This window comes from Camelus dromedarius, chromosome 3 (assembly GCF_036321535.1).
Source record: "Camelus dromedarius isolate mCamDro1 chromosome 3, mCamDro1.pat, whole genome shotgun sequence".
Classification (NCBI taxonomy): Eukaryota; Metazoa; Chordata; class Mammalia; order Artiodactyla; family Camelidae; genus Camelus; species Camelus dromedarius.
Window position 1 is genome coordinate 100,066,427 of NC_087438.1, and position 17,021 is coordinate 100,083,447.

The following is a 17,021-nucleotide window of genomic DNA, read 5'->3' on the forward strand; positions in this document are numbered from 1 at the left end:
TCGTACAAGCCATAACTACCTCGGGACCCACGTCATCCGAGCTCAGTTTGGGAGAGTGGTCCCGGAGCGGGAGCCTCTGGTATCCATGCATTTTTCAGAGCCCTAGACCTGAGAGCATCAGGTCAGCCCCGTCCGGTTCTTACACTGGCACCATTGCTTGGAGTGAACACTGGGATTGGTGAACTGAACAGTGGGGGTTGGATTTGTATACAGTGCCTGCCCCCCTACCCACCCCCTCATTATTCAGCACATGCGGAGCACAACACACTGCCAGGTACATGGAGAGGAAACAAACAGCCCAAACCAAGAGAATAACAAAATGTGCCCCCCTAACCTCAAGGGACAAATCTGGAAACTAGAAAAGGGAAGAGCGCAGGGTCATGGGTGCTTTTATTCCAAGAGGCTGTGTTGATCTGTGAAGCCAGAATCCCTGACCCCACTCTCCCCAGGATCTTATTAAAGCCAGACCTCGTTGCCAGTTATGCGTCATACTTCCCTCCTCTGGGAATTTGGACATAATGCCATTTCCCCTTCAATGAGGGAAACACGTCCGGGGGTAATTTGAATGATTAGCTTAATCTGCAGGAAGGCTGCACGTGGAATTAAGTTAAGCACATTTGGGCCAAGCGGCTGTGCCTGTCAGGCCACTTAAAGGTACCTTGGTGCTTTATACCCTTCCCAGAAGCTGAGGGTTCAGGAAGGATCATTGGCTTTTATTACTGTCGTAAATGAAAGCTTATTTTTTAAATTTGACAAGGGCCTCTGAGAGAGCTTTCTTTATAGATACCATGTGTGGGGTGTGTTTTTACCCCAACGCAAAACGTTGCCAGGGCTTTGTTCTCATGGCACTGGTGGAACGAGGCGACCCAGGGAAGTGGTTCAGGCGGAGATTTGTCCGCCGGGGGCCCAGGGCGTTCTGAGCACTCGGGCCTCACGCGGGCTTGAGTTGGAAGAGGAAATCCGGGTGCTCCTGTGCCACCCAGACAGTTCCATACCCCCCACCTCAGGCCAGTTTGTCATGTGAGTTGGACTGGGGGGAAATATTGTTGAGTCCGACACGGGGGCAGCTTCACTGACCACTCGGAGGGTCAGCAGCAGAGCTGACCCCCCAGGGCTGCAGATGTTCATGTGGGCTCCGCCCGCCGCTTCTTCCCCCACCTGCTTAGGCAAGTGGATTCCCACCAGTGTGAGATGGGCATGGCAGTGCTCGCTGAGGAGTTAGAGAGGACCAGAACTGTTAGAGCACGTGTGATAAAAATACTAACTTCTAAAGCACATCAGTTATTTCATTGTTATAAACGAGTATTTACTGTTTCGAATTTACATTCTTTTGTGCTTTGAGATGGACTCGGGAACAAGTCTGCCAGCGACTGTGTTAGTAGAAGGGCTAAAAAGTGCAGCAAATGTGAAAGCCAGTTTATTTCAGTAATTTGTGTTTCTTACTCTTTTCTTGCTAGATTTGTCTTCAGCGAAGCGGAAATTTGCAGATTCCCTCAATGAATTTAAATTTCAGTGCATAGGAGACGCAGAAACAGATGATGAAATGTGTATAGGTAAGTTGTAACCATGTGCAAGATTTTAAAAAAGTGCACCATTTACCACAACTTTGTGTCCTCGCTGAGCCTTTCCCCTGCGATAGGATGTATGTAAGTGTCATAAATGAAGAAGTCCATAGTAACAGTGGAGGGGGCTCTCCTGGCCTCCTACTCAGAGTCCTGGGGTTGCCTCTGCCACCCTCCAGCCTGCAGGAGAAAGCTTGAAGGCTTGCACTGGGGCCCTTCTCTCCACCCTTCTGTAGCATTCTGCTTCTGGCTGGTTTTGTAGCATTCTCTCCCCCAACCACAGTACTTTAGAATAGAACACATGCAGAACATGAGTACATGGGGGATGGTGAGGGGAAGAATTAGATCAGAGGTTGCAAGTGATGGCTTGTGGGCTGAGGTCCTCATGAGCTGTGTTTTCTTTGGCACTCATTTTTTTTTTTTCATTGCATTAACACATACATTGAACTTATGGAAAGTTCCAGGTTTCCAGGTTCTTTGCAAATTGGGGAGTCTGATCAGCTGCCCCCACATTCTTGCCTGGCAACAGCTGGCTGGAGCTTGTGGCCACTGCTGCCTTAGGATGGGAGAGGAGCTCAGGGTCCAGCTCACCAGGGCCCCACCTCTTCCTTTGCCTCCTTAACAAGAGGCTGAGAGTGGGGTCACCATTCATCACCTCACTGTGCTGCGTCACCCTTCACCATCCCCTGTCTCTTCTGTGGGCAACATTGAGCACAGAGGATTTGCAACATCAGGACAGCTGTTTTTGCCAGGGCCTAGTCACTGCACCTTATTCTTCTTCCATTGGGCATCTTGGTTGACTCCATTATTAAAAGAGCAAGAGTTGAGAAAGTTACACTGAACTAATGACGTCAGCAAATTAATGATGCCTGTGGAGTCCCTGTTGCCATGCAGAGTGTCAGGATCAGGTGACCGGGAGACAGCTGTAACTCCTGAACATACGGATGCTTTTCCCAACATGACAGGAATGTCTCGAGTGTCCTCAGGGCTCTTGCACTTGATGCCCATTGCCCTTGGGAATGATTCTGGTGAAGGAGTCTGTCCACGTGTGGCTGCCTTGCTGCCAGCTATGGTGCAGTAATAAAGGGCTTGAGGATGCAGGGAGGAGGAACCCAAGGAGAAGCCAGAGGGGTGGCTTCCCATGCCAGCAACGTTGTTGGTTTAACGTGGGTGCCAAGAAAAGGCTGGGTTCTGACGCAGCCCCACAACAAAGGTTGAGGAGGTCGAATCCTGGTCAGGAAATTCTTCATCTCCTAAGAGGAACTCTACCCGGTCCGGCCCTGAGCCTGGGAGCCGGCCAACATCCCATCAGTCCTGGGTATTCTCAGCAACAGGCAGATCTTTTCCTTGAAGGAAGCCCTTCCCTAGCTAGAGCGCCCGGTGGATTATCCTGCATTCCTGGGTCTTCCTTCATGGTTAATGATTAAAAGCTAAGGGAAGCTTTGCAAAGGGTTGTCTTCAGGTTTCTGCATAAGCCCAGGGGTTCCAGTCCATAAGGTAATAGCTGTATCTGGACGGGTTCCCAAAAGTCTGTTACTCTTCCCTCCACCTCATGGCCCCTTTCTCTTTTCCAGCAAGGTCTTTGCAGGAATTTGCTACTGTCCTCAGGAATCTTGAAGATGAGCGGATACGGATGGTGAGTATGGCTGGGCTGCCCTGGGTCCTGGACAGCGCGGTTGCCTCAAGGCAGCACAGGATTTGTTGTCAGAAGAACAGGGTTTGAGTCCAGACTCTGCCACTTGCAGCTTTGGCCTCTTGAGCAAGCCTCATCTGGTCATCCTGGCAGGGTCTCACGTACATGTTAAAGGGTTACCCTGGATAACTTTAGAACCACATTGGTGTCCCCTTGAAGATTCACAATAGGGTGTATGTATAAAGTGTATGACTTAGGGTGGGTCCTTGGAATTGTTTACCTTTTGGGAGCCTCAAATTCCCTGCTGGCAGGTTGGGAATGAAGGAGCCCCACTCGGCTCCCCTTCTCCTCACCTTATTAAACCCATCCAAGAGCACGTCTCCGTTTTTCATTCCAAAGCACCTAACACAGTGCCTGCCATGTTAGTGGGCACTCACTTAGTAAATGATGGTAACTACACGAAGTTCTTCAGAGAGGCACTGCGCACATTCAAGACCCAAATAATGATCTCCAGGTTCTTAAGATATGTCTTTGTACTAAATGTGGTTCAGCAATGACAGGTGAAGGATTTTGCATCCATAGGAAGTTCTTTTGCATCTTCAAAGCTTCATGCTGACTTGTCCTGAGGTGGGCTTGTCTCTAGGCAGCGGTGCTCCAGAGGCGTAGGGAAGAGTCCGTCACTGAGCATTTTTCTTCTCCTCCCATACTAACAGCCGGTAGTTTCAGGACTAAGTCTGCTTACTAAGTCTGCCCGGGCTGCCATAACAAAACACCTTGGACTGGGGGGCTTAAACAACCAACATTTATTTTTCATGGTTGCTGATCTGGTTCCTGGTGAGGGCCCTCTTCCTGGCTTGCAGACTGCCACCTCCTTGCTGTTTCCTCCCAGGGCAGAGAGAGGGTCAGGGAGCTCTCCTCTCTCTTCTTGTAAGGGCACCAGTCCCGTCATGAGGATTCCACCCTTATGACCTAATTATCCTATTGAGGGTGCTAAAAGATATGCTGAGGCGTGTTAAATTTTGATTCGAATTGGGCAGCAGCCCTGACCTAGAAGTGTGGTTAGGAGCACTCCACCAACAGGAGTCAGCGCAGATGCTTTTTACATAGCAGCCGTGGGAGCAAAGCAAGGAAACAATCTGATCAGAGAGAGCCTAAGCGGTTGCCTTATTTGGGAAAGTCTAGTTGTTTGTGATTGGTTGTCAGGTTTCAACATCTTGACCGTGCGTGATTTACAGCCTTCGGCTTTGTTTTGCTTAGATAGGCTGCTAAGCCATTAGAGCCACCTCAACCTCATGGCCTCCTTGTTTAATTTAACAGGGGTTAGGGCTTCAGTATATGAATTTTGGAGGGGATGCCATTCAGTCCTTAGCCTCGACCAAGACATTCAGCCATGTGCCATCTAACTCTCATGATGACTGTGAAGTGGTGCCTGTATCATCCCCATCGTCCAGATGAAGACACTTGGGTTTACAGCTGTTGAGTAACATACCCAGGATCACACAGTTAATAAGTGGCACAGTCTGAATTCAAACCCAAATGTGTGTGATATGCAAAGAATGTGGGCGTTTCTTTAAAAGTCCAACCGGAGCAGAAGCATCTCCCCTTCCTCCTCGCAGAGGGAGCCACCGTGTGCCTTGGTTGCTCACTGCTGGGTGCTTGAATCAGAATCAGGAGGGTGGCTGTGGCGGCAGCAGCAGGGCTGGTGGTGGGCGGAGGCAGAGGAAGGCTTGTGTGTTTGTGCACGTGCTGGTGCCTAAGAAAGGGAAATGATTCTTTCGAGTCTGATTCTTGGCGGAGTTATTATTTGAGGGTGGTGGGGTGTGGTGAGCAAATCACCAAGAATACCCTGAAGATTGCTATGGTCTGGGTGAGGGAACAATGACTGGATTGTACTTTTCAGCTTGCCTCTGCGATTTTATTATTAACGTCAGTGAATCGGATTTCTACTCTCTGCATCTGAGTATCTGGCCTTCGCAAGCCCCTTCCCTACCTCCTCACCCTGTGACAGCTTCATCGTCAATTCAGCTCAGCCCTGAACAGTTGCACCTTCTTTGGGAAGCTTTCCCTGACTCCCTGAGATATTTGACCATTCTTTATATTTTCTGAACGTCCAATTCAAGCCTCTTAAGTCAATTCAAGACTTATATGAATGACTTAAAAGGCTTGAATTGATTCTGCATTGATCACACTGTGTCCTGATAATCACTTCATGTGTCTGTGTCCCATGGGAAGTATGAGTTCTTGAAGGGCAGGGAACGGGCTGCTGTGCGCGCAGTATCAGCACAGTGCTTGGAACTAAGTGGAAGTTACAAAGTCCAAGAAACTTAGTTCCAGATGGACTTCATTCCTCTCCGTCTGCAGCCTCTCGCTTGACAGGCGAAGTGAAGTCTCATGAAGGCTGATAGCATGCAGTTGCAGGACTGGAGCAAGGGCTTGGGTGTCCGGATTCCCAGGTGGGCAGTTAGCGCTTTTGTGTATTTAGCATCTGGCTAGGGCTGGATTCTCACCCTTGGATGCCCATTGTAACGACCTGGGGAGTTTATAAAATACCGATGCCTGGGATGTAAGTATAGAGGTTCTGATTCATTGGTCTGGAGTGTAGCCTGGATGCTGGGATTTCTAAAAGCTTCCCAGGTGAGCCTAACCTTCAGCTGATGTTGAGAGCCCCTGGCTTAGAGGCTCAGCACACTACTGTGAGTTTCAGACTCACACTTGATTTGTAGAAAAGAAGGAAGTAAGTGAACCAGTTAAGCAACATCAAATAACAATAAAAATCAAACAAGTTGAACGACTTTGCAACACTTGAGTGTTAAAATGCTCTTTTCTAGAATAAGGGCTCTCAAAATTATGAAAAAGGTGAAAGGCAACAAATTTGGAAACCCACCTGCCACCCTCTACCCCTCACATGTCCAGTTAGTTCTTTGCTGTGTCCATCTCTGGCTTCTGGCATTTACTCTGCTGGTTTCATTGCGATGGATAGACATGTGACTTGGAAAAATAATGCTTTGTTGCGACGAGATTCCTGAAATAATTAGTTGAGCGACAAGTGAGCAATGAATGACTTAAAAGGAAAGATTGTAAAATATTGTGCTGCCTTAGGAAAGACCATAGAGTCTTAGAGCTGGAACAATCCAGCCCACTCATTTTGCAGATGAGGAAATTAGGGCCCAGAGAGGTTAAATGTTTTGCCCATGGTTACACAGTTGGCAGCCAATCAAGAAATCATTCTTTCATTCATTTGGTTGTTGAAAAATGTTTGAGTGCTTCTTTGTTTCAGCTCTCTTCTGTATTTTGGGGATAGTGGTAGACAAGTGAGCATTTTCAAGTGAGTAGGGTGTGTGCTGTGTGTGTGTGTGTGTGTGTATGCACGCATGTTGTAATGGTGAACCAGAAAACTTCAGCTGGCTTACATCTTCTGAAGAAAACACTTGGTGGGGTGGTGGAAAGTTTCTCTGGAGTCCATTGGTGGTCAGAGAAGTCCCCCCCCCCCCAAAATGGTGACCTTTAAGCTGAGACCTTGGTTACTGTAAATAATAAGTTGTCCATACGAGGATTTGGGAACAGCATCTGAGGGAACAGCTAAATGCAGAGGCTTGGGAGTGGGCCAGATCTGGTCTGTTTGAGGTGCCTTCAGGTGACGGGGTAGTTGGGGGCAGGACCTGAGGGGCTGAGTGCTGTGAGATGAAGTTGAAAGGCAGCCAGTGGCAGGAGGCATGATATCCTGAGCCCAGACGAGAGCTGGCCAGGCTACACAGAACCAGGCCTTGGTGGTTTTCACATCACCAAAGGTGAGGTTTTTTTTTTTTTTTTTTTTGGTGGGGGTGGGAGAGTGGGGTTTGTTTAATTTAGACTCAGTGTTGAGCTACTTTAAATTTGTCTACTTAAATATAACTTGGGTGAATGAGCATTTACAGGATGTCACCTGAAACTCGAAATTTAGCCCCTACTCTGTCACTAGTTCCACTCTGCCTTCCGTGTGGTTGCTTACATTTTTAGAGGGCCTCGTTTTTATTTTTAAAGAATGCTATCTTAATCACGCACAGGAAGAGTATCATTTGAACCGATGACTCGATTTTGATTTGGTGCGCTGCTGGCTCAAGGGCTGTGAACAGTTGACACGTGCACCATGCTGCTGACTCTGATCTTATACTGGGGTGCGGGGAGGCCTTCTGTGGCCAGGGCTGCCCTGACTCTCTATTGATCCTGCTTTTGTGTCGTCCCCCCCCCCCAACCCCGCCCCGCATTTCCTCTCCAGATTGAGAATGCCAGCGAAGTGCTCATCACTCCCTTGGAGAAGTTTCGAAAGGAGCAGATTGGCGCTGCCAAGGTGAGAATTTCGCAAGCCTTGTTTTTGGATTTTAGGGCAGGAGGTTTGGAAAACATACCGTCTTCTTCAGAAAACCTTCAGAATATCCAAGCCCATCATCTTCAGAGAATCTTGGGTAGATAAGCTTAGAGCCCAGCCCATCTGTTCTTCACAAGGGTCTGAAGTAAGGCTGAGGGTCAACCCCAGAGCAGTCATTCTAGTGTTTTGACATCTGATCGTGTTGTGCTAGTTCATAAATCATCCAAGTGTAGAAAGCACACCTCCTTTGTGGGAGTAGATACCCGTGTGCTTGGGCAATGTGAAACTATTTTGATTGTGGAGGTCTAGGACTCAGAGCCTAGGACAGGGATTGCAAATTGGGTCCTGCGGGCATGGGGACCCTCCTCTTAGCCCACTTTTGCTGAGTGTGAAAATGAGCCCTCTGTGGTTAGATCTTTAAATTTTTTCAAGAGAAACTGAAAAGTCGGAGTTTTATAGGAAATCTCCTGATTTAAAAAAAAAATATGCTGGCAAATAATTTAAAAATACATATTACATGTTGTGCAGGTCAAAAAGCGGTACTGCCTCAACCCAGAGGCCAGCATTTGTTACCACTGACCTGGAGGGGCTGTAGCTGAAACGTGGCTGATTCTAACCGGTTACAGAAAAACCAGGAAGAGAATTTTATTCATTTTTCAAAGATGGATTCTCTGGGGTCCCCTGCCCTGTGATAAATCACTAGGAAACTCTAGCCAGGGTGACCTTCAGTAGCGTGTTAGAGGCCACCTACAGGGAAGATGTTTTCATTGGAATCAATGAAGGCAAAAGGACTTTCAAGATTTTCTTCCTGTCTCCCCACTCTCCCCACCCCCGGAACCGTGAGTCATTCGGCCGCGGGCCCCTTGCGCCACCTGCAGGGCGTTTTGGGCAACGTCCCCCTTTTACTTGTTGAGAAGGTAAGGGTTTTACTCAGTGGTGAAATGGCCTTGAGGGGTGCCTGCCTGTAGGTGGGAAAAACTGGCTGAAATGTAGCAAAGTGGGGTCTCCCCCCAACCCCCAACCAAGTTCATCTGCTTTCTGAAAACGAATACGATGAAGGTGTGAAGGAGATCTTCTTCAGTTCAGTCAGAGGTTTTCAGAGGGACGGAGGGACCCCGGCAAGGGTTCTTCTTCCAGTTTTATAGCACTTAACTACCAATTTTACAGTTTCCATTTATGAGTAAATTGGAGCTCTTTGGTCTTGTATCAAAGCTTAAGGAACATATAATTCAAAGGAAGTCTTATTCCGTTAAGATTTTGTCCAAGACTTTGAACAAGTCCAGTGATAGATGAGAAAATGCCCTGAGTGCCCCTCCCTGAGTTCTCACCGCCGGCGCAGACCGAAAGAACATCTTCTCCTTAGTGGCCTTGGGGCCAGTGCCTCCCACTCCTGCGCGCGCACACACGCCGGCGGCTGGAGGATCTGAAGAGGCAGCGGCCCAGCAGGCCCAGTGATTGAGTCATCTTTCCAGGAGTCAGCTGCCTCTGAACACAGATGCCTCTCACTCCGGCCTCTTCCCTGGGCGCTGATTTGAGGGTAACTACGGTTACCACGGAGGAGGAGCTGAAGTCTGATTTGGCTCCTTTTGGGTTAATACCAGTGATTGTAATGACAGGAGTGGGTACTTTTCTGGGGGCTAGAGATGGTGAGAAATACAAGAATAAAGAAGTTCGAATAAAATCATCACTCAGCAGAACAGGTTTCCCTTCTGTCCTCTCATTCCCATTGAAGAATAAACGGTGTGATGACGTTGGGGATGATTTCTCATTTTTTCTTGTTTTCAGTACACCTGTTCCTCCCCACCCCATCCCCTGACACCCGTACTGTGATATCACAGCCTTACGTACATTTAAGAGAAAACAAACAGCAGCCTCTTCACTAGGCGACCTAGGGAGCGGACTCTACAACACCTAGGAGCCAGCAAGAGCTCTGTGGTGGCCAAGTGGCAGTCTCTGAACTTTGCCCCTGTGCTGCTAAAATTACCCTTCCTCCTCCCCTCTGCGCTGGTGCTGCTTCGGTTGCTATAACAACCTGTTGCTACTCGCAGGAAGCAGAAGTTAAGAGTGCTGGGGGCGAGGAGCATTCTTGTGCTAATGTGGCTGCTCTGGGGTAGGGTGGACCCTGGAGCTTGGCGTAGCCGTGGCCCTGTGTTTAGATTTCTGAGTTTGGGGGAGTTTATTTTTCCCGCAGCTGAAGCTGGGATCTGCAGTGAAAGAGGAACAGACACGGCAGACGGTGGTTAAGAGCGGGCCGTAGGGCTAGGCTGCTTGAGTCCAGATCCCACTCGGGCCGCTTGTCTGTTAACGCGGGGAGGTTACTGATGCTCTCTGTGCCTGTTTCCTGAGCTAAGAAATGGGGTTAATGGTAGCGCTTACCCTACAGTTATGAGGAAGAAATGAGTGAGCTCATCTAAAGTGCTTAGAACGTGGTCTGTCGTAAAGTCATTTGATGTTAGCCATTCTCTCCGATACACACAGCTCATTCATTGAAAAGCAGGTGAGCACCTGTTGTGCGCCTGCTGCGTGCCTGCTGCGCGCTGTGTGCCGTGTGCAGTGGCGAGTAAATGCAGGTGTGGCTGCTGTGCTGGCGGTGTGCGGTGGTGGGGAAAGGCACCAGACAAGCACGTAATATCAAATGGTGCCGGGTGCTCTGAAGGGCCACCTTCATGGGACTTGGGGCATGGAAAGCCAGTGGTGTTCTTAACGAGAAGGAGGTAGGTTTAGGTGATGGACCTCATCGCCGCCACCCCCACCGTGGCTGCCGCCGCCATCATCGTCAGGGAATTTCACTGAGCACTCTCCCTGTGGCAGGCGCTCTGCCCAGCACGGCTGGGGTGTTTCTCATTTAGTCCTGACAGTCTGGCGAGGGGCTGGGTGTTGTTCTCCTTATTTTGTTAGGCAGTCTCTGAGCTGAAAGGGGAAGCTTGAGCTGTGATCTCGTCTGGTCATCCTCAGATGAGGGAACCAGAGTCCTGGGGATGGGCAATGGCTTGTGTAGAGTCCGGAGTAATTTCCAGGATCCAGACTCTGTTCTTGATTCACTGCATCACCCGCAGTGGATGCCCTGGAAGGCGAACACCATCTCGGTACCTAAGTGAGAGAGTAGTACTTCCTGTCTTAAGAACATTGTCTGAATCCCAGCAGAGTTCTTCCCCCAGAGGTCTGGTTGCTGTTTTCTCAGGACAGAAGCGGCTTGCCATTCTTCTGAGCTCCAGCTGTCCTCTTGAACACAGAACGTGGAAAGTCACAGAATGCCAGTGACTCATACTCATGTTCCCTGGCCTGTTGTCACCTCTGGCCAGCTGCACTGTGCTGGCACAGGGTTCTGTTTTGGGGGGTTGCTGACAAGGGTGGTGGAGAGGCTGTGCGGGCGTTAATTAGAGTCGGAACCCCAGCTCCAAGCCACTGATTTCTGTGAAGGAAGAGAGCTTGCTTGAGTCAGGTGTCTTGCCTGTATCTCTCCTCCTCTGAAGAAGTCACGTCTCCTCCGGCTTCATCTTCACTTGCTTCTGCGTGTTTAATTGTTCATGTATGTAAGCCCTTCAAGCAAAACTGAGATTTGTAGAGATGGTTACATGTCAGCTGAAATGGATGTCTGACGACTCTGCCCACTCTGTGAGGCTTGGAATCCGGCTGATGGCCAGATGAACAGTGTTCTGACATCACGGGAGCTTCAGGTGACGGCTTCTCGGTGATTCCTCTACACTTGGGCTCGGTGTAGTCTGCCCAGAGCACCTGCCCTCTGCCTCCTGCTCTGGGAGGCTCCACTCTTACCCCAACTCCTCCTCTCCACACGGAGGCCTCCCTGGGGCCCGTCTGCAGAGCCTCTGTGACTGCGCCCCGTTCGTTCCCTTCCAGCTCCTGCAGCGGGCTGGGGCCGGCTGGCTGCTTACTCGTTCAGTGTGTTTCTCCTTCTGCTGAAGCATCCCTGCCACGAGGGTGGGGACCACTTTTGCCTTCCCCTCCCAGTGCCTAAAGGATCCTAAGAGAGTGGTTGCTGCTTAGCTCTTCGTTAGATGAAGAGATGCCTCTGAGCTTCCTGATCTGGCCGTGGTTGTTCTCTTGTAGGCTGTGGAGTTGCAGGAAAGTCTCTCCTTTGGGCTCCACATGAGTGAGAGTGAGAATGCTGCACCCAGTTATTAATGTGGTCCTGTGTATCAGCCCAGGGCGGACCTTCCTCCAGCCCCCTTGCCCGCCATCTCCACGGGACTGTGGAGGGAAGAGAGATGGCCTGTGACAGTGTGTCCAGGGTGCCTGAGAATGTGGGCTTGCAGGCAGCTTGTCCTGGGCTCAAACTCCAACCCTGCCACTCTCCTCCTCCTCCTGCGTCTAAGTTTCCTTCTCTGTAAGATAGGGGCTAGAAATAGAAGCTCAGTGGCTTGGTCGGGGAGCAGGGAGTATGAAGTGTAATATGATAGATTATTTTTCACTTTGAAAGCAGTAATTTAGGATAATAAAGCATTTCCCAAATGGAGGGAACAAATCCCCCATTATTCCATTTCTTTAACTCAGGTATTCTCATTCAACTGTCTTCCCATCTAATCGTTGTCCATAGGTAGCCACAGTCTTGGTAGGATGCACCAAGTTTGTATCATGCTAGTACTACTTTTCATCATATCGTATCTTTCCATGTGACCACCTAGTCTTGTGCTGGTTATATTTATTGGGTGTCCTGTACTTAGTTATCTCAAAACTTATTCTTGGGCATCAGTGTTCCTGCTGCTTCCTTCCTTTTTTTTTTTTTTTTAACCCCCCTATTATAAATGATGCCTCAGTGAACGTATTTGGAAAGATAATATCCTCTTTGTTTTGGAATATTCCAATATTCCTCAGCTTAAAGACCCATATGTGATATTCTTGTGTCAAGGATATTTCGCTCTACAGATTAAGAAGTGCTTTTTGAACATGGTTGCAGCTGGATCTACCCTTCGTCTAGATTTGTCCTATTTGAGCTGTAAGTAGGTCTTCCTGTTTGGGGATTAGCGTCACAGGTAACTTCCCTTCTTCCTTGGACTTTGAGCATTCTTGTGAGTTAGAAATTAGACATTTTGGTTTCACAGTGGAAGTTTTTAGTAGGTGGAGTCCTGGCTTTGCCACTATGAAATACTGGTATTTCCCTCGTTTCTGGCATTGTAGGGGCAGCTCTGTGATACACACCAGGACACCATTGGGCTGTTGAATGGTGGTTGCTTGATTTCATGGGCGTTATTTGAAGCGTAGGACTGGCTGGTCCACTGCTCTCCTGGGTCTGAGGGGTTGATGAAGCTACAAGGGTGAACTGGAAGAGCTTGACCAAGGTTGCTGTTGTTCTTGCAACATTTTATTCTTTTTCCCTTTTCTGCTCCTCTTTTTGCCAGGAAGCCAAAAAGAAGTATGACAAGGAGACAGAGAAGTATTGTGGCATCCTAGAAAAGCACTTGAATTTGTCTTCCAAAAAGAAAGAATCTCAGCTTCAGGAGGTAAGAAACTTTACTAGTATCCTGAATAAAGTATTTAATTAAAAAAAATTTATTGAAGTATTTACGTACAATGTTAGTTTCTAAGGTACAGCATAGTGATTCAGTTATACATTTATATATATATTCTGTTCATTATAGATTATTACAAGATATTGAATATAGTTCCCTGTGTTATACAGTAGGGTGTTGTTTTTATCTATTTTGTATATAGTAGTTTGTATCTGCAAATCCAAATTCCTAATTTACCCCTCCCCCACCCTTTCCCATTTTTGTTTTCTATGTCTGTGAGTCTGTTTCTGTTTTGTAAATAAGTTCATTTTTATTATTTTTTAGATTCCATATGTAAGTGATATCCTGTGATATTTGTCTTTCTCAGTCTGATTTACTTCACTTAGTATAATAATCTCATTCATGTTGTTGCGAATGGCATTATTTTATTCTTTTTTATGGCTGAGTAGTATTCCATTGTATATATACACAACATCTTCTTTATCCAGTCATCTGTCAGTGGACACTTAGGTTGCCTCTGTGTCTTGGCTATTGTAAATAGTGCTACTACGAATGTAAGTGTTTAATTTTCACATGATGCTGTGGATATGTGCTGGTTACTCTTTGCCAGGAAATCCTATGATAGGAAGAGGCCTGGAGACCAGGAGCTTCATTCTGATCCCTCATCCTGTGCTTGCTGCCCGTATTGCCTTTGTACCTTCCCACCGTAGCACACCCTGTGTGGCTGTGCAGCCTGTCAGTGGCGAGGAACATCCAGCTGGTCAAGATCCCCCACCTCCTTGTTGGGCAGCCCTCATCACTAGGTTGTGTTTCTTCCTTTCAAACTGAGATCAGTTTTCCTGTGTCTTTCACCCTTGACCTTGATTCTGAACTCTCTTACCTTGCCTTTCGACTTCCTCCTTATATCAGTGATTTGAAGTGTTAGTGTGTGAAACAGTTTGGTCATCCTTCCTTAATGTGAAAAGAAAAAACCAATTATTCCACCCAGTACTTGATGTTAGTTTTTTTTTTTTTTTAATTGTCACTCATATATTTTGTGCTTTGGTAACCTTGTTTCAAAAAAGTAAATTTTCTGTGTCTGCCCCAGGTCTTTTTTGGACTTGCGTGGGGTCTTTTTAAGAGCACTTCACTTGGAAAGAAAAGGCAGCTTTACAGCCGTGGGGCTGTGCTCATTTGAACTTAGATCATGGAGGTTTGCGTGGCAAGGGGGTTTATGTTTGGGGGAGACAGGGCAGTTTTCTAGTGGAACTCCAAATTCGACTATACAAATACCATCTTATTTACTCTTTAAAGGTTTGCTTGAACTGTCTCAGGTTTGTGCTAAAGAGAGGCCATGGCTTCCAAGTTAGCCCTCATTCTTTACTTTCTTTTCTTTTTGAGCAGATTCCATGCCAGTACCTCTATGAGGTGAAAGTTCATATGAAGATGGTAGGGTCCAAGGTTGAAAGATGAAGATACTCAGGAGATGGTGGAGTCCAGTCCCCTCCCCACCGGGCTTTGTTACACACCCTCAGTTAGGAAGGTGTTGTTCTTAGAACTCTTTGCTTTGAAATGAGTGTTTGAACCAGTTGTTTGAGTGATGGATGTGGGCTTAGCAACACCTGTAGCCACAGCAAGTGTTTGTACTGGGCTTTGCAGATCAGTTCTTGGCCAACCAACCAATAGCAATTGAGTCTTTGGTGTGAGCTGTAGGAAGCAGAAACCACTGACCTTTCCTTGAAGATCTTGTGTCTGAGGAGGGAGAAAGGCACCAGTTCAGGAGGAGGGGATTCTGGAAGTAGCACAGCTGCTCAGGTAAATCTTGCCAAATGTGACTGAGAAGGTTAAGGAGATGCTTATTTTCATTGGATGATTCGTAAAAGCCTCTTCCCAGCTCTACAAGGGGATGTGGGCATCAGGAGATACCCAGGGATATGTGGATTGTCCATGATAAATACGTAACTCCATTTAGAATCTGTCCCGATGCCCTCACTTATCAGTTGTCATTTTTCTAGCATCATTTGGCATTTGGGGTTTGGAAACTATAAGGAAGGTCGTTTTGGCTGCAGCTCACGATGACCAGATCTGGCCCACCTGCAGTTTCTAAGCAGTTAGATGACCACGCACCATAGTGCAGTTATTCACGGCTGAGCCAGTGTGTGATTGTTCTAGTGCCCCCCGGTGTTGGGAGGCCCTTAGTACAGCTCTCCTACAGGCCTGGTATCTCTGGAGGGAGGGCGCTTCTCCTCACGGTCTGCTCTCTCCATGCCTGGATACAATACTGCCCAGGTGGTCTGGGATGAGTCCAGCATTTTCTGTTAGGGCCATGCCACTATCATCTCCCCCTGAGATGGCAGTATAGGGACCAGAACACTGGACGGGCCAAGAGATAACTTCTTTTCAAGGCTTGCTCTGCTATGTGGTTGACTGTGTGACCTGGAACAAGTCCTTAGTCTCTCTGAGCTCCAGTTCCTTTGTTTTTGAAATACTCATAAAATGCCTGTCCTGCCTGCTTCATGTATGGAAGGCAAATTACAGCTGCTACTCAAGTAGAAAGTATTATCCTTGTAACTGGCCTGTTCCTCCCTGTCCTGTTCCCAGGGTGGGTGGCATTCTTCCTGGCTGCCTGTTCATGCTGCTGTAACAGAATACCGTAGACCAGGGAGCTTATAAATAACAAAAATTTGTTTCTCACTGTTCTGGATGTGGTGGAGTCCAGGATCAAGGTGCTGGCAGATTGGGTGTCTGGTGAGGCTCCTGGTTCGTAGACGGCTGTCTTCCAGCTGTGTCCTCACATGACAGAAGGTGTGAGGGAGCCCCTTGGTCTCTTTTTATAGGGACTCTACCCTCCTGACCTAATCACCGCCTAAAGGCCCCACCCCAAATGCCGTCACACTGGGGTAAGGGTTCAGCGTGTGAATGTGGTGGTCAGAGGGGCACACATTCTGTCTGTTGCGCTGACTTTGCCAGTATATATTTTTGTGGACATTTTTTCGTTGTGCTTTTTGCTTGCAGTCCCTGTCTTTTACCCATTACACACTTTCTAAGTTCTTTGGAGGAAAGGAGTGGCTGCAGGTCTCCTGGTCTGTTCTCAAGCGTTGCTTTTCATACCTGAGCTGAATTAAAATGAATGAAAATCTCATAGTAATAACAACAATAATGATAGTATTTTTACTAACAACAGCAACAATAATGGCTGCAAATATTTACTGAACGCGTATTGATGGACCAGGTATTATGCTAAGCGCTTTATATGGAGTCTACTCAAATCCCACGGCTACCCTATGATGTATTCACTCTTCTACATATGAGGAGACTGAGGCTCAGAGGTGATGGATAGCCTGCCCATAGCTGGTCAGCAAGGATTTGAACCCTGGCTCCTGGTGCTGGAGCCCTTCCCCTTACCCCAGAATGCTCTTCTCTCTCCATCTCTGGGGGAAGGGTGTTGCTGGACTGCCCACCAGCCATTGTTATTCAGTGCAACTGTCAGGCAGATAGAATTAGAGAGTGGGCGGGACCTTGGTAATCTTCCAGTTAAACCTCTTAGAATGACCTTTGAAGGAACTGAGTTCCTTGCAGAGGTCAAGTGATAGCTCTAGGTCCTCCAGATATTTAATGATGATTTTCCTCACATTTATTACAAAATCAACTGTTAACAGTACTATTAAATACCTACTACACACTTAATGAAATCTCCTTCCTTTGATGATCCAGAAATGTTCCCTGATTGTGGGCTTGAACTGAATACTTGTGAATTCTAGCCCATCCCTGGATCTCTGAAATTGAGTGAAAATTACAGGGCAGTGATGTGGAGTGTGACACTGCCATCTAGTGGATGACTTTTTAAAAGTCAGTATTGTCTTCAGTGGCTCAGAAACTTGCTTCTAAGACAGTAATCATTCGTTGGACAAATTATTCATTGGACGCTTCTGTGAAAGTCTGTTCTAGTGTTGTAGGGAGTGAAATGAATGATCAGAATTTACAGTCCAGGAGGTTATCTCTTTTCCAAGAAGCGCAGAATGGTTGGTGAATCT

At 47.6% G+C, this 17,021-nt stretch overlaps 1 protein-coding gene across 3 annotated transcripts in view; it reads left to right on the plus strand.

The window, feature by feature from the left end:
• ARHGAP26 (Rho GTPase activating protein 26) overlaps positions 1-17,021 on the plus strand; it is a 414,773-nt gene that overhangs the window by 103,461 nt on the left and 294,291 nt on the right. For all 3 annotated transcript variants that reach the window (XM_031449262.2, XM_031449260.2, XM_064484408.1), the window contains exons 2-5: positions 1,458-1,553; positions 3,137-3,198; positions 7,451-7,522; positions 12,898-12,999. In XM_031449262.2, the coding sequence (XP_031305122.1) occupies positions 1,458-1,553; positions 3,137-3,198; positions 7,451-7,522; positions 12,898-12,999 (332 nt within the window). The remainder of the gene's footprint in view (positions 1-1,457; positions 1,554-3,136; positions 3,199-7,450; positions 7,523-12,897; positions 13,000-17,021) is intronic.